This window comes from Notolepis coatsorum (assembly GCF_963971535.1).
Source record: "Notolepis coatsorum genome assembly, chromosome: 9".
In the NCBI taxonomy this organism is placed as follows: Eukaryota; Metazoa; Chordata; class Actinopteri; order Aulopiformes; family Paralepididae; genus Notolepis; species Notolepis coatsorum.
Window position 1 is genome coordinate 74,686,105 of NC_140173.1, and position 24,210 is coordinate 74,710,314.

General features: G+C 46.1%; 1 protein-coding gene across 1 annotated transcript in view; it reads right to left on the reverse strand.

The window, feature by feature from the left end:
* The window catches only part of haao (3-hydroxyanthranilate 3,4-dioxygenase), a gene marked incomplete at both ends in the record, with an annotated part of 29,217 nt that overhangs the window by 1,286 nt on the left and 3,721 nt on the right, over positions 1 to 24,210 (reverse strand). Inside the window, 7 exons of the mRNA XM_084321078.1 lie at positions 16,060 to 16,142; positions 16,604 to 16,672; positions 17,296 to 17,441; positions 19,745 to 19,788; positions 20,751 to 20,840; positions 21,853 to 21,959; positions 22,367 to 22,450. Coding sequence (XP_084177204.1) covers positions 16,060 to 16,142; positions 16,604 to 16,672; positions 17,296 to 17,441; positions 19,745 to 19,788; positions 20,751 to 20,840; positions 21,853 to 21,959; positions 22,367 to 22,450 — 623 coding nt within the window. The remainder of the gene's footprint in view (positions 1 to 16,059; positions 16,143 to 16,603; positions 16,673 to 17,295; positions 17,442 to 19,744; positions 19,789 to 20,750; positions 20,841 to 21,852; positions 21,960 to 22,366; positions 22,451 to 24,210) is intronic.

Here is a 24,210-nt window from a genome sequence, read left to right on the forward strand (position 1 = left end):
TTTAAAAAATGTCTTGAAAGTGGTTTTGGATTCTATTTCATCGAAGTATAGCTTGGCAATGAGTTCCATTCCATGATCCTCTGTAAGTCACAGAATATTTTAGTAGATTTGTCCTGGGTTTAGGTGCCAGTAGATGGCCTGACATAATTGTCTGGTCATATGGTCATGTTCTTCTCTTATGTAAACTATATGATCATAAAAATACTGTGGTTTTTTGACAATTTGAACATTTCTGAGAAAAGAAATGAGACGAGATTGCAGACGTTTTGCAACCGGAAGCCATGATACATTTCTGTGCATAACTCCAATATTAGTGCGCTTTGAACAGTGGAGAGCTAGTCTGGCAGCCTTATTTTGAGCTATTTGTAGTGGCCTGTTAGTATATATATGATCAATGCAGGTTGTAATGGCCCCATGTTTATAGTCATATTACACATTTTGGCAGCGAATGCAATCTTGTTCCACATGGCGCATTTCTCATTGAAGGCATTGATTTGATTTGATTTGATTACGGATCCCCATTTAGTTGGGTCATCTGGCACTTCCGTGACCGTGGAGAGCGAAGGTCCGTTTCTCAATGGATTTGTCATCTAGGAGGGTTATTAAACAAATTTAGCCGGGGTGTATTTTAAAAAAAGGCGGGGGAAATTTGTGAGACCAAAATCCAAAATGGCTGCCGTGGAAATTAACTTTTTAATGGTTTGACCTACAATGATGCACAATACATGGTTTCAGAGCTTATTTTGGTCAAGGAATACATATTTTGTGTTTATATAATGATTTGACCTATTGTTGACCTTCAAATGCAAGATGGCTGCCAATTTTGAGCTCCAAAAGAGATTTATTTTCAAAATCGTCACAGAGCCTTCATATTAGGCTCTAATGAAAGCTCTGCTCATGATGAGTTGAGTGATGGACACAGGGGATAGGTGGGTATCTTCCACCATATTCCATGCATATGTAAAAGTCGGAGACATGAGCACCCCTGTTTGCTTCAGCAGGGTGGGTTATTGGCCCCAGATGAGAGGAGAGAGAGGCTTCGTGCACCTTCAGAATCCTTTGGCAATCTGTGCATGCATATGGGGAGTAGGTGCTGAAAAAGGGACTATAGCTTGGCCGATTAAGTTCCGATCGATTTGGAATGGCTCGCGCCGTGTTCAGGAGACTCAGGCGTATAAAAGTCTATTCGATCATGTTTCTAGCACCCCCACAGCCGTAGCTGCAACCACTTACATCAAGGCTCTCATCCACATTCATTAATTTGCTCCCCCCGCAAACAAGTCCCACCCAAAACCTGACCAATATAGTTGTGAACTGAGACAACCCTTATTCTTGAGTCCAGTTACAGTTGTGTTCATGCAGACACATGTTTTCTGTAATCAAACTATCTCCCATTAGTTGGATGTATGGCCTCTGCCAGTTTGAGTGCAGCCATTTGTTTTAGTAACATCTGCTACATCTGTCCCACGTGTTCTTAGCAGCACAAGTGTTGGTTGCACCATAGTTCTGCCCCTCTGAATGAACCTCAGTAAATATGCAATTTAACTGATAGATACACAATATGTATGTATTTATGTTCATTTAATTGTGTTGTTTTAATTTCTGCTAAATAAGTATGTACATTTTGTTTGGTTTGGTAAACATTGCACTCAGTGTACTACTGTATGTGTGTAGGGGCAGGTATAACCTGGTTCCCAGTTTTATCTCCGTGAGATAAAGCCTGGTAAAGAACCACTGCCCAAAGTGTCTATGGGGTAGAATTTCCGGTGTATGTATTTCCCCTGGAAGCTGCCTCCGATTTTTACGATTTACGAGCGTCTGCTTCGTTCTTTGTTTCTCTTTGGACTATAAACAGATCTGGGCTGACCAGAACCGGTACGGCTGACTGGAACCGGTACGCCTGTAGCCTGTAGCCTGTACTTCCTGTACTTCCATTTAGCCCGTTTAGGAGACATATCTTGTCCAGCCAAGGGCAGGTACAATTCCTGTTTCTTTCGGCCATGGGATTTAGTGGATCATATTAAGTGAACTATATGTACTGAAGACACAGTTGGAGTGTAACAATTCCATGTACGAATAAATAAAAATGAAATGAAAATGAAAAATAGTCTGATCATTGATTGATAGAGTAATATGTTATGTTATGGTTTGTAAACAACCCCAACAGCACGGCACAGACAGGTAGTTCAGAGTTAGCCAAAAACCAGGGCGTATTTATTTCCAAAACAGAGAAGAGCAAAAACAACAAAAGGCATAAGGGGAGAATGTCCTTGGGCAGAGTAGGCTCTGCGGCTCTGCAGCTCGGCTCAGAGCAGAGACGGCACTGTGGCGTTGCGCCTCTGACTCTGCGGCTCTGCAGCTACTTGGACATCCACTCGGGGAGGAACAGATCCACTCGGGGAGGAACAGAGAGAGAGAGAATGTCAACAAACGAGCGTATGGAATACGAGGCAGTCCAGTATTATTAGCTGAGTCCAGTACTAACACAAGTGACACATCTTCAGTGTTTACCAAAACACACAAAAACAGAAAGGTCCCGAGTCCAGGAAAATGCAAGGAAAAAACAGAGCATCCAAAAAAGTATGTTTCCAAAAACTCACCAAGGCGCAATTGCGCAAAGCAATCTACGAGGCACAGATCCACGGATGGCAGAGAGGAGCAAGAGCGGCGACTTCCAAAGAAAGAGAAACACACGGGAGGACCAAGCAGCAGGTAGTGGTAAGCAAAACGACCGACACAGAACGTAAAGAACCCCAGAGTATATAAGGGCTCCACCGAGCTGATTTGAAACTCACTTCAGGTGCGTGAGCCACCCGGCGACCCGCCCGGCCTCGGCCTCCCCGGATGGGACCGATGGAAGTCGGTGACCAGGGCGGGGTCCATGATGAGCTGGCGGGAGACCCAGCTCCGTTCCTCCGGACCGTATCCCTCCCAGTCCACCAGGTACTGGAACCCCCGTCCCCGCCGTCGGACGTCCATGAGCTGACGGACCTTCCACTGGGGGTGTCCGTCCACCATCTCGGGAGGAGGCGGATCTGGAGCAGGAGGCATCAGGGGACTGAGAGAGACGGGCTTAACCCGGGACACATGAAAAACGGGATGAATGCGCATGGACGCAGGAAGCTTAAGACTGAGCACCTTCTGGATCTCAAAAGGACCGACGAACCGGGGGTTAAGCTTCTTGGCCATGGATCGAAGCGGAAGATCCTTGGAGGACAACCATACCCTCTGCCCAGGTTGGTACGTCGGCGCAGGGATCCGGCGTCGGTTAGCTCCCCGACTGGCGCGCTCCGATGCCCGGAGCAGCGCTGTCCTAGTGATCTCCCAGACTTGACGACACCGGTCGAGATGCTCCTGCACGGAGGGAACTGCCACTTCCGACTCCTGTGCAGGGAAAAGAGGGGGTTGGTAGCCCAGGGATACCTCGAATGGCGAGAGGCCGGTGGCGGAACTGACCAGGGAGTTGATGGCGTACTTGACCCAGGGGAGGAACCGGCTCCAGGAAGCAGGTCTCTTGGCGGCAACACAACGGAGAGCAGACTCCACGCTCTGATTCATCCTCTCTGTTTGTCCGTTAGTCTGTGGATGGTAACCAGACGAGATACTAACAGTTGCCCCCAATCCCTTGCAAAAGGCCCGCCATACCTGGGAAGTGAACTGGGGACCCCGGTCCGAGACGACGTTCTGGGGGAAACCATGGAGGCGGAACACGTGGCTTGTCAGGAGGTCCGCTGTCTCGGAAGCTGAGGGAAGCTTGGGAAGGGCCACGAGGTGGACTCCCTTGCTGAACCGGTCCACCATAGTCAGAAGGACTGTGTTTCCCTGGGACGGTGGAAGACCTGTGACGAAGTCCAACGCCACATGGGACCAAGGGCGGCTCGGAATGGGAAGTGGCTGTAATAGACCGGAGGGTGCCTTGTGGGAGGCCTTGCTGCGGGCGCAGACCGTGCAGGCCAGAACAAACTCCTTGACGTCGTTCCTCATGGTGGGCCACCAGAATCGACGAGCCAGGAAGGAGAAAGTGCGGTGAACGCCGGGGTGGCAGGCAAACCGGCTGGTATGGCCCCATTGGAGAACCCGGGACCGGACTGAGTCGGGGACGAAGAGGCGACGAACAGGTACGTTGCTGGGAGCGGGATGGAAACGTAGGGCACGCCTGACCACGGTCTCGATGCCCAAGGTGATCACTCCCACCACCCTGACCTCTGGGAGGATGGGAGTCGGATCCTCAGTGGTTGGAGCCCCCTTGGAGTGTAACCGGGACAGAGAGTCGGCCTTCGTGTTGCGGCACCCAGGGCGAAAAGTCAACGAGAAGTCGAACCGACTGAGGAAGCTGGCCCACCTTGCCTGCCGGCCGTTGAGGCGCTTGGATGCACGGATGTACATCAAGTTCTTATGGTCCGTCCAAATGGTGAACGGTTCCTCGGCCCCCTCCAGCCAATGACGCCACTCCTCCAAGGCAGCCACTACCGCCAGCAGCTCTCGATTGCCAATGTCATAGTTCCTCCCGGCAGGAAGGAAACGACGAGAGTAGAAAGCGCATGGATGGACCTTCTGGTCCGTCGCCGACCGCTGAGACAAGATAGCCCCTAGTCCAGTATCCGAGGCATCCACCTCTACAATAAACTGCCTCTTGGGGTCTGGGTGGAGCAAGACCGGCGGTGGTGAACTTCTTCTTGAGGGAACGGAACGCAGCGCAGGCCGCTGGAGACCAGTCAAACGGCAGGGAGGGAGAGGTCAGCCTGGTAAGTGGTTCCGCCACTTGGCTGTAGTTCCGGATGAACCTCCGGTAAAAGTTTGCGAACCCGAGGAAGCTCTGTAGCTCCTTCCGAGGGGTGGGTTCCGGCCACTCCTCCACGGCCCGGATCTTGCGAGGGTCGGCTCGGGTCAGGCCGCTCTCCACGATGAAGCCAAGGTAATCGACGGAGTCGGAGTGGAAACGGCACTTCTCTGCCTTAACGAAGAGCCGGTTGTGGAGGAGGCGCTCCAGTACTCGGCGGACATGCTGGACGTGTTCCTCGAGAGTCTTGGAGAAGATGAGGATGTCGTCCAGGTATACCACCACAAACTCCTCGAGCATGTCACGGAGGACGTCGTTCATGAGCGTCTGGAATACCGCCGGAGTGTTGGTGAGGCCGAACGGCATCACCAGATACTCGTAATGACCCCTGGGAGTCTTGAAGGCGGTCTTCCATTCATCGCCCTCTCGGACACGGACCAGATGGTAGGCACTCCGGAGGTCCAGTTTGGTGAAGACGGTAGCCTGGGTGAGGGGCTCGAAGGTGGAGTTCATGAGAGGAAGAGGATATTTGTTCTTAATGGTGATCTCGTTGAGTTGGCGATAGTCAATGCAGGGTCGAAGGTCTCCATCCTTCTTCCCAACAAAAAAGAAACCGGCCGCCACCGGGGAGGACGAGGGCCGAATGAGGCCTGCTGCCAACGACTCAGAGATGTATTTATCCATCGCTGCCTTCTCAGGGACGGTCAGACTGTAGAGGCGGCTGCTGGGAAGGGGGGGGCCCAGAGCGGAGGTCGATGGCACAGTCGTAAGGCCGGTGAGGAGGAAGGGCCTGAGCCCGGGACTTGCTGAAAACCTCCCCGAGGTCGTGGTACTTGGGGGGAATAGTTGAGAGGTCCGAGGGCGGCACACAAGGGGAACTCCGGGGCGAAGGACTGGACGCCGCCTGAAGACACTGGGCATGACAGGAGGAGCTCCACCCCATGATGGTGCCGGAGGACCAGGCGATGTGGGGCTCATGAAGCGCGAGCCAGGGCCGACCCAGGACTACTGGGACAAGAGGGGATCTGGTAATAAAGAACTGGAGTCTCTCAACGTGGTTACCAGCAATGGTGAGGAGGACAGGACAGGTGCGTTGAGTGATGTCAGCCAGGCGGTGCTGATCCAGCGCGAAAACCTCCAAGGGCCTCTCGAGGTCCTCAAGTGGAATGTTGGCCTGTGTGGCAAACTCAACGTCCAGGAAACTCTCATCAGCACCCGAGTCAATGAGTGCACCCACCGTCACCCGCTGGTCCGCCCAGGCTAGGGTGACGCCCGTCAGACGGTTAGGTGGTGCACGGGTGTGGGAACGGCTCACCAGGATCTCCCGGGGTCCCGGCGAGCCTGGTTTTTTGGCCGGGTAGGGCAATTGGAGATACGGTGTCCATCCCGGCCGCAGTAGAGACATAGGCCGGACCTGAGCCTGGACTCCCGTTCGGCCGGGCTAAGGAGGGTGCGTCCCAGCTGCATGGGTTCCTCCTTGGTCACAGCTCGGGAGGGAAAAGGGCCACCAGTCGCGGAGGGGGCAGGACGGTCAGCAGAACAGTCACGAGTACGGGGGGTCTGGGGAACCTCTGGGGGTCCCAGTCGTGCTCCCTCACGCCTTCTCTCCCGGAGGTGACCGTCGATGCGAATGGCGAGGCTGATAAGGCCCTCGAGAGAATCGGGCTCCTCTCGGGTCGCGAGCTGGTCCCTTACAGCGTCGTTGAGCCCCTTCAGGAAGGTGAGATGAAGCGCCCGATCATTCCAACCGCTCTCGGTTGCGGCCAGTCTGAACTCCAGCGCGTAGTCTGTGACACTGCCACTGCCCTGCCGGAAGGTGCCCAACCGAGCTCCCGGGTCCTGGCCACGAGCTGGGTGGTGGAAAACCCTTCGGAGCTCTGCCACGAAGTCTGGGTATGAGAAACAAAAATCAGCCCTCATAGACCAGGAAGCAGTAACCCACTGTGCTGCTCGGCCTGTGAGCAGGTTAGTCATGTACGCTACTCGGGCTCTCTCTGACGTAAATCGGCTGGGTTGATGAATGAAAACCAACTCACATTGCATGATGAATGTGGCACACTCCTCGAAGTTACCATCGAATAAACGTGGGTTGGAGAGATGGGGCTCCCGAGGTGCGAGGTCGGGAGGTGCGGGGTCTGTCGCGGCGGCGGGTGGTGATCTGGCTGGGACTCCTGGTACAGGTGGGGTTAAAAGCAGGGTGTTAAATTCTGCACTGAGAGCCTGTAGCTGGTGCAGAATATCAGCCTGCTGATTACCCTGGGTAGTCTGCTGGGTGGCCAGAGTGTCAAGAGAATCCTGAATTGGCTGGACCTGGGCCCGGAGGTCCTGCACAGCAGCCGCAGCCGCACCTAACTGTTGGGTGTGGTCGTTGGTCAGCTGGATCTGGACCGCCAACGCTGCTCTAACTCTGTCTGTGTCGGCTGGGGTCGACATGGTCGGGTCGTAATGTTATGGTTTGTAAACAACCCCAACAGCACGGCACAGACAGGTAGTTCAGAGTTAGCCAAAAACCAGGGCGTATTTATTTCCAAAACAGAGAAGAGCAAAAACAACAAAAGGCATAAGGGGAGAATGTCCTTGGGCAGAGTAGGCTCTGCGGCTCTGCAGCTCGGCTCAGAGCAGAGATGGCACTGTGGCGTTGCGCCTCTGACTCTGCGGCTCTGCAGCTACTTGGACATCCACTCGGGGAGGAACAGATCCACTCGGGGAGGAACAGAGAGAGAGAGAATGTCAACAAACGAGCGTATGGAATACGAGGCAGTCCAGTATTATTAGCTGAGTCCAGTACTAACACAAGCGACACATCTTCAGTGTTTACCAAAACACACAAAAACAGAAAGGTCCCGAGTCCAGGAAAATGCAAGGAAAAAACAGAGCATCCAAAAAAGTATGTTTCCAAAAACTCACCAAGGCGCAATTGCACAAAGCGATCTACGAGGCACAGATCCACGGATGGCAGAGAGGAGCAAGAGCGGCGACTTCCAAAGACGTTCTGGAGAAACGACTGAGAAACACACGGGAGGAACAAGCAGCAGGTAGTGGTAAGCAAAACGACCCGACACAGAACGTAAAGAACCCCAGAGTATATAAGGGCTCCACCGAGCTGATTTGAAACTCACTTCAGGTGCGTGAGGGCAATTGGTACCTGGAAGCGTGCGGTATTGGACCAATCCTCACAGTTAACCTGATAAATCAAAAGGATTTATGTAAAAATAACGTATACATCTATGCAAATGCATATTGTGGTGGAATTTTAGCTAACAATGACCCAGTTGGAACTGAAAGAATGATTACTTGAATCAAGGATAGAAGCTGATAAGCTAAATGTATTATCTGTGCAGAGTCTCACTTCAGTTTACAATGTGTAGCTGAAAAGAGACGGATTGAATGCAAAGAGACAGGCAGGATACCGGGGGGCTGCCCAAAATCAGAAATTTCTAAGAAGCTGTGCTTCGTATGTTAATAGTGGAATTCAGACATGGCTATGTCTGGACAAAAAAATGCAAACCTAGAATTTCTAACAGGAAACAAGCTTCCTGTGTTGCAACGGGCAGTTGTATCGTTGTTTTACATATAGCAGGATGTATGAGGAACTGAAAATAACACCTCTGTATCTCCTTGCATCTTTACGAAGAAATATAGAACAGAAAAACTTAGGCAATTTCAACAGAAGTGCATTGTAGAAATTTTCTGAGCAGGGTTAAAGAGCAAATACAAGAATAAAGATTTTCCTATAACAATATGTAATATTTGTAACTTGAAGTAATAGAATAGAAGTAATAAATACATAAACAGTTATTTAACAATATGTAAAGAAGTAGTTACATTTATTTTATATTACATTTACATTTATACTGTCTTTGGCCCTTTGAGGGCAACCATAATGCTGACGTGGCCCTCTGTGAAAATTAGTTTAACACCCCAATTATACCTCCCTGTTAATTGGGACCCGGTCTACACCTTTGCCTAGGGTAAATTCTTCTCACCTGAGGACAGCGGTGTGCTTTTCCTTATCCATCACTGTCCCCACCATAAAAAAGGTTTACCCCTTCACCACTGGACAAGTCCATCCATATGTGGCTGTGTCACATAATCAAACTGTTAATATCTTCTATTAAAACATTACGAATACCATCAACTTGTTAATCTATTCTATTTTTACTTAGGCACATGGGTCAGTTGAGAGCTCTTGTCAACTCTCCACATTCATAAAGGTTGAGTGAATTTAATCGAATAATTTTTACCCCAATCAGTAACTACACTACAAGGGGCACTGTGGGATTATGGACATGGTTGTTTGATCGTTGAGCATATTGTCCCCTAGTGAATATTCAGGACGTCTTTAAATCCAAGTGTTTTGATGTTTGGGGAATATTTGATTCTTCTAAAATAAGACATACGATTATTATGAGTCACCAAAAGCCACTGCGTAAAAAACATCTGAATATCACATCAAGTACCGTATTGATCTGGTATAAATGGGCTAACAAGGACTGCTGGTATAAATGGGCTAACAAGGACTGTGAGGATTGGCCCATTCCCGCCACACGCTTCAAGGTACTGTGAGGGGGATTGGCTCATTGCCGCCACACGCTTCTAGGTCAATTACCAATTGCCGTCACGCACCTGTCGTTTGTTTGTAATCAGCGCTCCAGAGCCCTTCATATACTCGGGTATTTCTATCAGTCGTTGTCGGGTCGTTTTGGATTACCACTGCTGCTGCCTGTTCCCCCCGTTGTTGTACCTCGTCTGTTTTTCTTCAGGACGTCTATGGAAGTCGCCGCTGTTGTGTTTCTCTATCATCCGTTGGAGCTGTGCCTCGTTGCCCGCTTTGCGCATTTGCGCTTTGGTGAGTTTTTGGAACGAACCTTTTGGATTCTCTGTTTTCTGTGTGTTTGGATAACACTGAAGATTTGCCGTTTTTGTTTTGTACTGGACTCAGCTAAATTTGTGTGTTGGTAACACTGAAGATTAAGTCACGTGTGATTGTACTGGACTCAGCTAAACTTGTGTGTTGGTAACACTGAAGATTAAGTCACGTGTGATTATACTGGACTCAGCTAAAAAGGACTGGACTGCCTTTGTATTCCGTTGGCTTGTTTATTGACCACTCTCTCTCTCTCTCCGTTCCTCCCCGAGTTGGATCCTGGAGTAGCTGCAGAGCCGCAGAGGCAGTGGCGCTACGCCGCTTCACCATCTCAATACCGGGACGATCTGCAGAGCCGCAGACAACTCTGCCAAGAACATTCTCCCCTTTGTTGTTCTTATTGTTATTTCGCTCATTCCTGTTTCAGAAATAAATACGCCCTAGTCTTTGGCTAACTCTGAACTACCTGTCTGTGCCGTGCTGTTGGGGTCGGTTTCAAACCATAACATTACGACCCGACCATGACGACCCCAGCCGACACAGACAGAGTTAGGGCAGCGTTGGCGGTCCAGATCGAATTGACCAACGACCACAGCCTACAGTTAGGTGCGGCTGCGGTTGCTGTGCAGGACCTCCGGGCCCAGGTCCAGCTTATTCTGGATTGCCTTGACACTCTGGCCACCCGGCAGACTACCCAGTGTCACCGACTACGCGCTGGAGTTCAGACTGGCCGCAACCGAGAGCGGTTGGAATGATCGGGCGCTTCATCTCACCTTCCTGAAGGGGCTCAACGACACTGTAAGGGACCAGCTCGCCACCCAAGAGGAGCCCGATTCTCTCGAGGGCCTAATCAGCCTCGCTATCCGCATCGACGGACGCCTCCGGGAGAGAAGGCGTGAGAGAGCACGACTGGGACCCCCAGACATTCCCCAGACCCCCCGTCCTCGTGACCGTTCTGCTGACCGTCCTGCCCCCTCCGTGACTGGTGTTTTTTTCCCTCCCGAGCTGTGACCGAGGAGGAACCCATGCAGCTGGGACGCACCCGCCTTAGCCCGGCCGAACGGGAGTCCAGGCTCTGGTCCGGCCTTTGTCTCTACTGCGGCCGGGATGGACACCGTATCTCCAATTGCCCTACCTGGCCAAGAGGACCAGGCTCGCCAGGACCCCGGGAGATCCTGGTGAGCCGTTTTTCCTGTTCCCACACCCGTGCACCACCTAACCGTCTGACGAGCGTCACCCTAGCCTGGGCGGACCAGCGGGTGACGGTGGGTACACTCATTGACTCTGGTGCTGATGGGAGTTTCCTGGACGTTGAGTTTGCCACCCGGGCCAACATTCCACTTGAGGACCTCGAGAGGCCCTTGGAGGTTTTCGCGCTGGATCATCACCGCCTGGCTGACATCACTCAACGCACCTGTCCTGTCCTCCTCACCGTTGCTGGTAACCACGTTGAGAGACTCCAGTTTTTTATTACCAGATCCCCTCTTGTCCCAGTAGTCCTGGGTCGGCCCTGGCTCGCGCTGCATGAGCCCCACATCGCCTGGTCCTCCGGCACCATCAGGGGGTGGAGCTCCTCCTGTCATGCCCAGTGTCTTCAGGCGGCGTCCAGTCCTTCGCCCCGGGGTTCCCCTTGTGTCCCTGTCTCCAGCCCCCTCACCGGGCCCCTGTCTCCGTCTCCAGCCCCCCTCGCCGGTTCCCTGTCCCTGTCTCCAGCCCCCCTCACCGGGTCCCTGTCCCCGTCTCCAGCCCCCCTCACCGGTCTTCTGTCCACGTCCCCGGTCCCCCTTTCCGGGCCTCTGTCTCTGTCCCCCTCTCCAGTGCCCCTGATCACCGGCTTCCTTCGGTCCCATCCGGGCAAGCCGAGGCGGGGTAGGTCGCCGGGTGGCTCCCGTGGAGGGGGGGGTACTGTGAGGATTGGCCCATTCCCGCCACACGCTTCAAGGTACTGTGAGAGGGATTGGCTCATTGCCGCCACACGCTTCTAGGTCAATTACCAATTGCCGTCACGCACCTGTCGTTTGTTTGTAATCAGCGCTCCAGAGCCCTTCATATACTCGGGTCTTTCTGTCAGTCGTTGTCAGGTCGTTTTGGATTACCACTGCTGCTGCCTGTTCCCCCCGTTGTTGTACCTCGTCTGTTTTTCTTCAGAACGTCGCTGTTGTGTTTCTCTATCATCCGTTGGAGCTGTGCCTCGTTGCCGGCTTTGCGCATTTGCGCTTTGGTGAGTTTTTGGAACGAACCTTTTGGATTCTCTGTTTTCTGTGTGTTTGGATAACACTGAAGATTTGCCGTTTTTGTTTTGTACTGGACTCAGCTAAATTTGTGTGTTGGTAACACTGAAGATTAAGTCACGTGTGATTGTACTGGACTCAGCTAAACTTGTGTGTTGGTAACACTGAAGATTAAGTCACGTGTGATTATACTGGACTCAGCTAAAAAGGACTGGACTGCCTCTGTATTCCGTTGGCTTGTTTATTGACCACTCTCTCTCTCTCTCCGTTCCTCCCCAAGTTGGATCCTGGAGTAGCTGCAGAGCCGCAGAGGCAGTGGCGCTACGCCGCTTCACCATCTCAATACCGGGACGATCTGCAGAGCCGCAGACAACTCTGCCAAGAACATTCTCCCCTTTGTTGTTCTTATTGTTATTTCGCTCATTCCTGTTTCAGAAATAAATACGCCCTAGTCTTTGGCTAACTCTGAACTACCTGTCTGTGCCGTGCTGTTGGGGTCGGTTTCAAACCATAACAGGACTGCTGGTATAAATGGGCTAACAAGGACTGCTGGTATAAATGGGCTAACAAGGACTGCTAATAGACTGTTCCAGCCAAAACACAGAAGCATCAGCTTCCATTCATCTTCGCAGTGTTAAAGGAAAACTCCAACATTTTGGGAAATTCGCTTATTTAACATCTTCCCTGGAGTTAGACAAGAAGATACATACCTTTTTTGTCTCTGTGCATGCATTAGGCTTAGGGAACAGCCGCTCCGTTAGCGTAGCTTAGCTTCATCCCTGGAAGTGGGTCAGAGTTGTAGCCTGACGTTCCCTACAGTGCCCTACAGTTACGAAATACACTCCAAATACAACTCCAAAACGTTCCTATAAACATGTTGTGACCTGTGTATTTACCACATGGAGAAATAAAAAATAATTGAATTCGACAATTACGTTTTCTAAGCAAATATACTCAGAACTATTTTTTGCCTAACCACTCCTCTCTGAGCGCAGTCAGTGATTTCAACGTGTCGCCGTGTTTGTTGACATTCTCATTCATTCAAAGGATCCGAACCGATTGAAGTTTATGGATACCATGACTTAAAATCCTCTTACCGTGACGATTAAAAGCCTCCCCAATTTAGAAAACAGTATTCCAATGGCTGGTCTTGATAGGCTGCTAGCTAACGGAGCTAACCAACAGACACAGAACCGGGCGGACACAGGGAACGTCAGGCTACAACTCTGACCCACTTCCAGGGATGAAGCTAAGCTACGCTAACGGAGCGGCTGTTCCGTAAGCCTAATGCATGCACAGAGACAGAAAAGGTATGTATCTTCTTGTCTAACTCCAGGGAAGATGTTAAATAAGCTAATTTCCCAAAATGTTGGAGTTTTCCTTTAAGAGTGACCTGTGTCTCTCTCTCTCTCTGTGTCTCTCTATCTCTTTCTCTCTCTATGTGTGTGTCTCTCTGTGTGTGTCTTTCTCTCTCTCTCTCTCTCTCTCTCTCTCTCTCTCTCTCTCTGCCTCTCGCTCTCTGTGTGTGTGTCTCTCTCTGGCTCTCTCTCTGTGTGTGTCTCTCTCTCTGTGTCTCTCTCTCTGTGTGTCTCTCTCTGTGTGTCTCTCTCTCTGTCTCTGTTTCTCTCTGTGTGTCTCTCTCTCTCTGTCTCTCTCTGTGCGTGTCTCTCTCTGACAGAATGCTGCTTCTGTCAGAATATATGAGCTGTTTGACGAGTTAATTGCCCCTAAGCTCCGCCCCTTTTCATTGTTCTAAAATAAGCCTGGCCCCATTTATCTGATCTAAAATGTCTGTCTGAAGCCCCTCCCCTTTTGTTTGTTCAGCTGTCCCTCTCTGCGAAGTCCGCTTCCCGCCACATAGAAGCACCGTCAGACACGGTGCAGGGTACACCTTATATAGTGGTGATGGTTTTCCAGGATTCTGAGCCATATTGTAGAGCGGTCTTTACATTTGAGTTGAAGATTTGTAGCTTGGTCCTGAGTGAGTTTTTTTGCCTTCCAGATATTGTTTAGCAGGATGAATGTTGTCCTTGCCTTTCCAATCCTGGCTTGGACGTCGTCTTCCGTACCCCCTTCCACAGAAATCTGGCTGAGCTAAACTGAAAATGCTTGACTGAAAAAGGGGTGTTGCAACAAGATTAAAAGTCCATACTCTTAGCAAAAACTAAAACTTTACTGAAAAGGGACATTGCGCAACAGGGATTAGGGCTAGACAGTCAGCTGAGTTCGAAGTCAAGTTCCCTTTACTGTGTATTGATGAAATTTAGTAGCCTAGGATTCTGTTAAAATTTCTAAGTGAATTTTATTGTTTGTTTTGAGTTGACTTTTAAATTCAGCTCAAGCAACTAACCTTGCTAGCTTTGCATACAGAATACTATTTTATGTTAGGCTATAGTGCAAAATTATTTTTGGTTCATTATGAAAATGTGATGGGATGAACTGGACACCATATTCTCAGTAACCGCAAATCAGCAACTGTTGTTTACACACAAACATTGACTTTATTGACCTCAAAGATTACTTCTGTGTACTTATACTGTATATTATTCAACTCATCATGAGCTTTCATTAGAGCCTAATATGAAGGCTCTGTGACGATTTTGAAATAAATCCCTTTTGGAGCTCAAAATTGGCAGCCATCTTGCATTTGAAGGTCAAATCAACAATAGGTCAAATCATTATATAAACACCAAATATGTATTCCTTGACCAAAATAAGGTCTGAAACCATGTATTGTGCATCATTGTAGGTCAAAGCATTAAAAAGTTCATTTCCACAGCAGCCATTTTGGATTTGGTCTCTCACAAATTTCCCCCGTCTTTTAAAAAAATACACCCCGGCTAAATTTGTTTATTAACCCTCCTAGATGACAAATCCATTGAGAAACGGACCTTCGCTCTCCACGGTCACGGAAGTGCCACAGATGACCCAACTAATTAGCTGGTGCCATAGCAACCAGCTAGTCTTCCTGGGGTCCACACAATAAAAAACATACAAAAACAATTATTATTGCAAAACAAAATTATTAAAAGTCAGTACTCAACACACAATGCATAATGAAACTAACAATTAAGATGGCTAAAATTACATGCAAGCACAGAAACAGAAATAAAAGAAAATTATAATACTTTACAGTGTTAAATGCATTTTAAGATTATTTTTAAAAGTGAATCTACTGTAAATGCAGCATAGGTTTTGAGGCAGGTTATTCCAAAGAGTTAAGGCATTGATATTCAGCCGTGAAATATATTTTACTATTACAATCAGCTGTGTTGTCTAACATTTCACATATACCATCTATTCTAGATCATTTGAACTGGCACTTGGTGGCCTATAACAGCATCCAATTAATATGGGGTTTATATTTATCATATTTAAAGTCAATATGATATGCTGGCCAGTTTGCTCCGCTGTCCGACTGAGGATGGATGAGAGATATGAGATGCTAAACCAAGCGAAGTATTTCCATACAGTATGTCCAAACACGTCTGCCCCGGAGAATAACATGATCACATACTGTGTGCTCCGAAAAGACAACCTTTTTGTCAAATTTCCATTCAGTTTATACTATTCAACATCTATGTATAAAGTTGTGCAATGATTGGACCAGTGGGCATGAAGTCAGATATGGCCACTTTTATTTAAAGTTCTTAAAGTTCTTTGGTTAATGGACACCAAATGTTTTATTGAATCAAGACTTTTACTTATTGTTATATATCCAGATGTGATTTCGATTTTGACTGTTGATAAGGAGCACAGAAAACCCAATATGTCAGACATGGGTGATCAAATGGGAGAAGGTATATAGCAAGGAGCAGGTTTCAGATCAATCAGACTTAACGGTGTAAGAGTTACTTATAACTTTTAAAAACATTTTATTATGACAATTTTATTGTTTATTTATTGTTTATTGTTATTGTTTACTCTTTATCTGGCTGATTTCGGAGTAATATTTCATGTGATGCTTTTGCACACCTAAAGGTATATCTACCACTGGGCCAGTCTTACAATCTATAATATCATGTACAATCTCACTGTAAACAACATGTAGGTCTTTAGGAGGGATAGATGGACTGATGAACTGATAAATCACTTGTAGATGTTTAGCTGGTCTGTTGGTCAACCAGCTACTGTAAGAAGCTACAAGTGATTTATCTTGCCACCACTGGTGTGGTACTCACTGGCTCTGCCCTGGGATAAGCAAACTGTCTCCAGAGGACAGAGAGAACTGCCGGTCACCCAGAGTTACAGTGGAGGATCCCTCCTGAGAGAGGAGAAAAAGTTAGAGAATTAGGAAACAAAGTAAGGATAACATGAATAACATCCTCACAGTGCATGGCTGTGTACAATGAGCCAAATATCCTGCCCTTCTCCCTCCCTTCTGACTCTTCTAGCCACCCGCATGTCATCCTCATGCCAAAATGACCCCACTTATTCACACATTTTCATTGGACAATGTCTTGTTGTTACTATAAATAGCACTATAAATATTATAGAGGATGTTTGCCCTTTGAAAAACTGTACCCACTGTAGAGCTCTGGTATTTTCTGGTGATTGTACCGTGTTGTCGCCAGTTCCTTGGAACTTGGCTGGAATAAACCACACCCACCATTCACATGGAGCTCTGGGTCGTCTCTTTTTTTCCAGAGAAATTATTCATCTGCTGGGATCTGCTCTTTACAGGGTTATAACATATAGAAAGCAAGGCATATTTACACTACGTACCAGTTGCCATATCCACACATCAGTCTGTCTTTTGCACTTCTCTGTCAATCCAGGGCCATATAAAATGGTCTGTAACAGAGGAATATAAGTGATATCCTCATCCTCATAATCATCATCATCATCATCATCATCATCATCATCATCATCATCATCACCACCACCACTACTTACATCATTCTCCAAATAATTATCCACTCTCTAGCAGCCATATGTTTTGCCCTAGGAGACTGAAATCTGGCATGGAGGTCAAGTGTGTGTGTGTGAAAGTGTGTGTCCATGCCAATTGGCTAAAAGGGGGCGTGGTCTATCGCAAAAAGGTCACAGCTATTACAGATTTGCAGCACATAAAGTTCATAATCAAGTGCAGAAAGCTACTAGTTAAGACACACAGTGGATATGCTGATACCAACACTTGTCATGTTGGAACATCATGGCATCTGATCTTTGAGTCATGTTGGAACATCATGGCATCTGATATTTGAGTCATGTTGGAGCATCATGGCATCTGATATTTGAGTCATGTTGGAGCATCATGGCATCTGATATTTGAGTCATGTTGGAGCATCATGGCATCTGATATTTGAGTCATGTTGGAGCATCATGGCATCTGATCTTTGAGTCATGTTGGAACATCATGGCATCTGATAGTTTATGAGTGTGTTGGGACATCCCTCCCTGCTGCTATCTCTCACCTCAGTCTCAAACTGAGCTCCGAACATGTCGACGGGCCGTCCGCTGGTCAGGGATTGCCTCTGTCGGTCCAGCCAGTCCTTGAAGCAGAAGGGGGACATGACGTTCATGGTGTTCATCTGGAACGGAGGCCGTCTGAAGACGGTGTCTGTTGAAACACACACACCTTATCCACAGACAGAAGGGAGCAACAGGCTAAGAGAATAGTCAAAGACTCTAGTCACCCAAACAACTGTGTGTACTGACTTTTAATAATTTTGTTTTTTGCAATAGTGATTGTTTTTGTGTGTTTTTTTGTGTGTGGACCCCAGGAAGACTAGCTGGTTGCTATCGCACCAGCTAATGGGGATCCCTAATAAAATCAAAATCAAATCAAAACTGCCTCTTTGAACTGCTGCGGTCAGGCAAGTGCTACCGGAGTCTCATGGCCAGTACAGAGTAGTGTTGTCACGATACTGGAATTTCGAACTACGATACGATACCTTGAAAAGTATCGATATTCGATACCATTTTCGATACCACGGGGGAAAGGGTTCAATCTTAATTTTTTTTTTTTTTTTTTTTATATAAATGTTGCTTTTGTTGCTGGTTGATTCTCCTCAGCTTCTCTCTGGTACTATAAGAGAAGATAAATATGACACTTTTAAAACCCTTTGTTTATCTTTAGATCACACATTTAAAAATAACTGTTCATCTCACTTCAATCATTTTTATTGCAGAATATGGTATTTTCTCAAGCAGACAGATGTAAACACTGTAATCTGTGTTGCATGTACCTGACAAACTGAACTGTTTGTATTACAGTCATATTCAGACTTAACTGAATGCACATGTGTGTGTGGACTACTGTACTATTACAGGTATTGAAATGAACAATGCAACTTCCTTATATAAAAAAATAAATAAATTAAGAATAATTAAATATCGATATTTCGGGAAATGAGTATTGAAACCGTTTTAAATATTCAGAATCGATATGTATTGATTTTTCGATATTTTTGACAACACTAGAGAGACTCAGACTGTGAGGTTTTGTCCGCTGCCCACCCACTCGCTCTGTTCCTTTAAGGTATTTCGGTTAATTAATTGCATTCTCCTCTCCACACGCTTCTTCCTGTAGATGCCGTTTGATTGGTGCTCTCCCAACCACACGCTTCTGGAGCAATGATCAATTTCATCCCGCAGCTGTCACAGCTTGTCATTAAGCACCCCTTGGCTTTAAATACCCTGATCTCCCTATTATTGATGTTGGATCGTTCTGAAATATTCCCTGCATTTGCCTGTTCCTTCTGTCGCTGCTTTTCCTGTTCTTTGCCTCCCAGGACTCTCGAGAAATATTCCGTTTGGAGAACCTGCTTCCCCGTTACGAAGCGGTCGCCTTGTTTTGATCCGCCCGCTTCACGCGCTGCGCTCTGGTGAGTTTTTGTAAACAGTCTTTTTGGATCTATCGTTTTTTGTGTGTGTTAAAGCACTGAAGAGATCCTGTTTTCGTTCAGACTGTTCTCACCTTTTTTGTCTGTTGGATTTTCACTTTTGGATTACCTAATTGTTTTCACTCTGGACACTGCTCACTGTGTGTTTCACACCGAAGATTCTGTCACTTGGATTTATTGTTTGGACAATTCACTTCACCAGTCACCTGTCAGTTTTCAATTGTGCACTGAGCTAACTCGGACTCTCTCTCTCCCTATCCGCCTCCACCCGGAGTATATGCTGGGAGGATCTGCAGAGCGGCTCAGACGTCACGGACAAATTCCACAACGTAACCTTCCGGGAGAAGCTGCAGAGCAGCAAACATTCCTCACATGCCTGTTTCCCAGTTTGTTCTGTTCACCACCAAATTCATTCTTGTTACTCAGTAAATAAACACGCCCTTGATTTTGGCTAACTCAGAAACAACTCTCTCTGTGCCGTTTGCGTTTGGGGTCGGTGTCAAACCATAACACAGACGGAGCTTCTATCCCCAGGCCATCAGGATGCTCAATGTGGACTCATTGCCCATCCATTCTACATTCACACACATCCACATGCACACACTCACTTTAAACATTCACCGTTAACATTCATCTTAAACACAAATGTTTAACACTACACCATATTATTATTATAATTCTTTATTAGATTCAAATTTATATTTGATCTATTTATTACAAAAAGATTTGCACTACCTCTCTACCTAGTTTCTGCATTTTTTTTTCTTTTGCATTTTGTAATCTAGCTTTGCAAATTGTATATTTTGTAGTGTTTGGTCTTTATTCTTTTACTTTTACTGTATGAAGCACAATCTTAGGAGGCTCACCTCATACAGAACCAAGCATTTCACTGTAATGTACATCTACCTTATATGTGACAAATAAAACAAAACTTGAACTTGAACTTGAACTTGACCAGTACAGGCCTGACCAGAATACGCTAGACATGCATGACAAATATCTTATCACAGTAACTTACTTGGATCAGGCTTCCCTGTTTTGTACTGATTTGATGCCAAGAACCTAGAGGAGCCAAGTATATCATCAGGCCACAGCTGTGCCGTGCATAGTTCAAACCAAAAAGCCTGCAGTACAGAATGTAGTCAGCTATCTTTCCGCCAGGGTAGGGGAGTTACAGGTTACATGCAAATAGATCACAGAAATGTATAACCAAATATAATAACCAAAAACGAATAAATAATAAATAAATAATAAATAAACTAGTAAAAAGTAATCGGCTACTTGCTGTAAAAACACAGTAATTAAGACTACAGATTACAGAATATGTGATTACTTGTTGGATTACTCAGAGACATGTCCGAAGTAGATTGTAAAAGTATACACACAAGCAAAACTATGCACTATTCATTGTAACATTTATGACATACACGACATACAGATAAACAGTACTGTTACATCCAGACATTTATGACATACAAGATATACAAATATACAGTACTGTTTAAGAGACAGAGTTTCTAAAAGAGAGTACATTTGAGGGGGAAGAAACTGTACATTGGAGGGGGTTGGGTGGGTGGGGTGGGTGGGGGTGGGTGGATGGATGTTTACAGGGGCCAGTTTCGAATTGCAGCCTCCCGTAGGTGCTCTTTGAGAGCGGTTTTGAAGGTGGGTAGGGATTCACATTTACGGCTGTGGGTAGGGCATTCCACATTGATGGCATAATGATGGTGGCATAATTGCGAAACATGTTTAGTCCCTTGTTTGAGCCGAATCTGGGTAACAGGGTAATGTAGCTTCTCCCGTGATTGATGATTTCACCCTGTCAGAGTACCTCTTCGGAGATACTCTCAAAGAAATACTCTAAAAAAGGTACAGGGCAGAATGTGTAGCAGGGTGAAAATATCAACCACTAGGGGCAGCAAAATGACCATGTGTTTAGTTAAAGCTGATCTGTAATCTGAAACAGAGTTTAGAAGTAATCGCCCTGACCCTGGTTCCTGCCGATAATGTGAACGGTGTCTTACTCCTTGATTATAGGCACCAGTTGTGTTCCTAGGTTTTCACAGTAGAACCACTTCTCAAACAGGATGTCTGTAGAATCGTCCACATGGTACCTGAAAAGCACAAACACACTCACAAGTGTGACACTTCTTTTCGTTGTACTGTACTTGTGATGTATAATGACAATACAATCTATGTCTAATCTAATCTAAGCATTTTTTTTAAATCTCAACGACTCACTGTCTATCAACTAATGTTCTCATCGTGGGGTCCAGGCGAGACCCAGGCAATGACATCCTTGAGATCCCCAGGAAAATCTAGAATATTTTTATTTCACTATTTCATTGACTAGAAGGTAAACCTAATCAGTGGATTATGTAACAGACTATTCTGATCATAGGTTTCACTCTCTCCGCTGTTGGTCCCCACCTACAGCAGAGACAGTTGTGAAATGTTGGGCTTAATCATATCTAAACAACAAAATCTCATCAAATGGGGATCTGCGTTCAAAACGAGTATCAACGTGGGGGTTCCTTGACGTGAAAAAGTCAAGTCAAGTGTTCCTTTATCGATCCCCTTGGGGAAAAGTGTGTGTCATAGCAGCATGGAGTACCTGGGAGATACAAGTATGGGCAATTGTAATAGAAGAAAATGTAAACAATATAATTAACCCTGAATATAAATATAAACAGTATACACAAGGTGCAGGTGAGGGTCTTTACCCTAACATAAAAATACATAAGATAAAATTAAAAGAAAGTAGAACATAGTAATAAGTAGTAAACATTTTAAGAAAGTAGAACATAGTAATAAGCTGTACAAATTTTAAGAAAGTAGAACATAGCAATAAGTAGTAAATATTTTAAGAAAGTAGAACATAGTAATAAGTAGTACAAATTATAATAAAGTAAAACATAGTAATAAGAAAAGGCTGAGAGCCACTGTTATTGATGATGTTGATGATGATGATGATGTTGTTGATGATGATGATGATGATGATGATAGAGATGACAAATTAGAAAGAAGCTGTGTGAAATTAAGTGTGAATAAGGCGTACGAGAGAGAAAGGGGGGTAGGAGACGTGGATGAAGTCTAGTATAGGAAAGAAGAGTGGAGGCCACTGACCTCAGGCAGTCGGTTTCAGTCAGCAGCCTCATCCTCTCTACCACCAAGCCCACAGTGTTGGCCTGCCTCTGGGGGGAGTGGGGGATCCGGGCGGGCAGCAAAAACATCTACCCAACATCTTCTCAATCAATGTTATGTTCTTTTTTATTAAGATTTCAATCGTAGAGGTCCTGTGTAGCTCAATGGGTGAAGTGCGAGAAATGATAGTCTCAAAGTTCAAATTCAATCTACAGTATGAGTCTATCTGTGATTCAATCTATCTGTGATTCTATTATAGTATACATAATGACAATAGTACAGTGCCAAGTAGACTACCGAGGTCTGGGGTTTGATTTCTGTTTGGGTCACTCATTCTCAGAGGACCTCACTTTGTAAATAAAGCACTTTGGATAAGATAATCCAGGAAATAGCACACGCAGCATGTTGAAATCCTTTTTGAGTTTTTTCCTGTGCTTTGAGACCATCTGCAGTGGCATAATAGTTGATTTAATAAACAAACAGGAGTTTAACTCACCTCTCCCTCTTTGATATGCACGTCCATGTGTTTACCGTTTTCAATCACCTTCAGGCACATATCCCCTTTCAACTGGTAGAAGAGCTGCATGGCAGGGAAGATGATGAGGAAAACCAGAACCGTATAAGAGTTGGAGGAGGATTCTGAGAGCTGGCTGACGTTCTGACGTGTGTATTCGATATTACCATATAGGACAAAGCATAAAGACTCTTCGTGCGCGCCCCCAGCAGAGTAGAAAATTATTAAAAGTAACTATGTAGATTCATATATACTCAAGTAGATTTTTGCACTTTATTTGAGTATTTCAATTATAGGAAACTCGACTGTGCTACATAAAACCAATATTCTACCAATTAGATGACGGATTACCGCTATATTGCAGCTCCTACTTACATTGAAGAAATAGGTTTTGCATACAATATGAAACAAGTTCATGGTTTTTACGTGCATCAAAGTGATATGAAACAATCAAGGACCACCAGCTAGAGATTGATGCATGGATGACTGAATGCTGTAAACACTGAAAAACAAGAACCATTTACTGTAGTGTAAATGCTTAACACGTTGGGCGCCAGACCAGAGATTTCTCTGGTTATCTCGCCAGCGGTTGAGTGCCAAAACCCGAGATTTCTCTGGTTTTCGCAGTTTTTTCTTTTATTCGATTTTTTTATTCTATGCAGTGTCACAGACCTCGGTGTTACCATAGGAAATCATTCTGAGATCCCGAGAGTGCAATACCAGCTGCATCCTGCTAGGTGACTGTATCGCCCACCCTTTGAAATCTTATTTCACACTGTGTGTCACATCTAATTTCGTCCGGGTGGAGAATTTAGACCAAGCCAAGTAAATCGCTTCATCCGATCACTTCGAAACACGTTCAGCACACTTGAGGCATATCTTGTGCCACTTCATGTCAGGGACCCGATCGACATCAATACTGAAAATCGCGATCAGTCAATTGGAATATTCTATTTGGAATAACCCAGATCAAAAGGTAAGAACTATCTGACGTCAATTCCACCTTGATCCTACAATGATTTCATATAGATCCGGCCGATCAACGTATGTAGTATTCAAAACGAATGCGGTTACTGGCGATCAAAGCATAAAAAAACTACCCCCCCCCCCTTTCATGCATTCATGATGCATAATACCTATAATACCTAATACCTTTGATTTGGAAATAGTAGCGTGTCCAGGCGAGCAACGCGAACGCTTTTAGCTAAATTCACATATCGCTCCGTAACACAGTTACCAGGAATTAGCCAGGATCACTCTGAAACTATACAATATTCACCACGGTATAACACGTGAACGTATACATGAATTTATTTTTTATTTTTCACATGTTGAATGAAGGATAGTTACTGTCAAATGAGCCATAGTATTGTCTCCATAGCTATAATATAGAATATAGATATAGCCCTGCAAACACCGCAACGCACAGTGAAAATCCCTATCCTTTACAGCGGTGGCACAATGAGTACAAGGATGGCTAAAACGGCTGGCGCTGAAAGTGTTAAGATAAGATATTCCTTTATTAATCCCCTTGGAGCAATTACTTCAGTACTTTCAGTACTTTCAGTACTTCAGTACTTTCATGCAGTCAAAGTTTCAATACAGGACTTCCCTCTATATTAGAGAATTATTTGAGGGTTTCCTACTAGAACTGCTAGAAATTCAGACCTGATTAATGTACCACCTCTCAGAATCTCTACACCTTGAAGTGGTTCAACGAAATAAGTGAAAACATACATAATCATTTACCTTCAATCTAGAGGCCGTCGCAACACAGAACAACAGAAAACTAGTAGCTCAAGAGAAAAAGGCGATGCAACTGTATC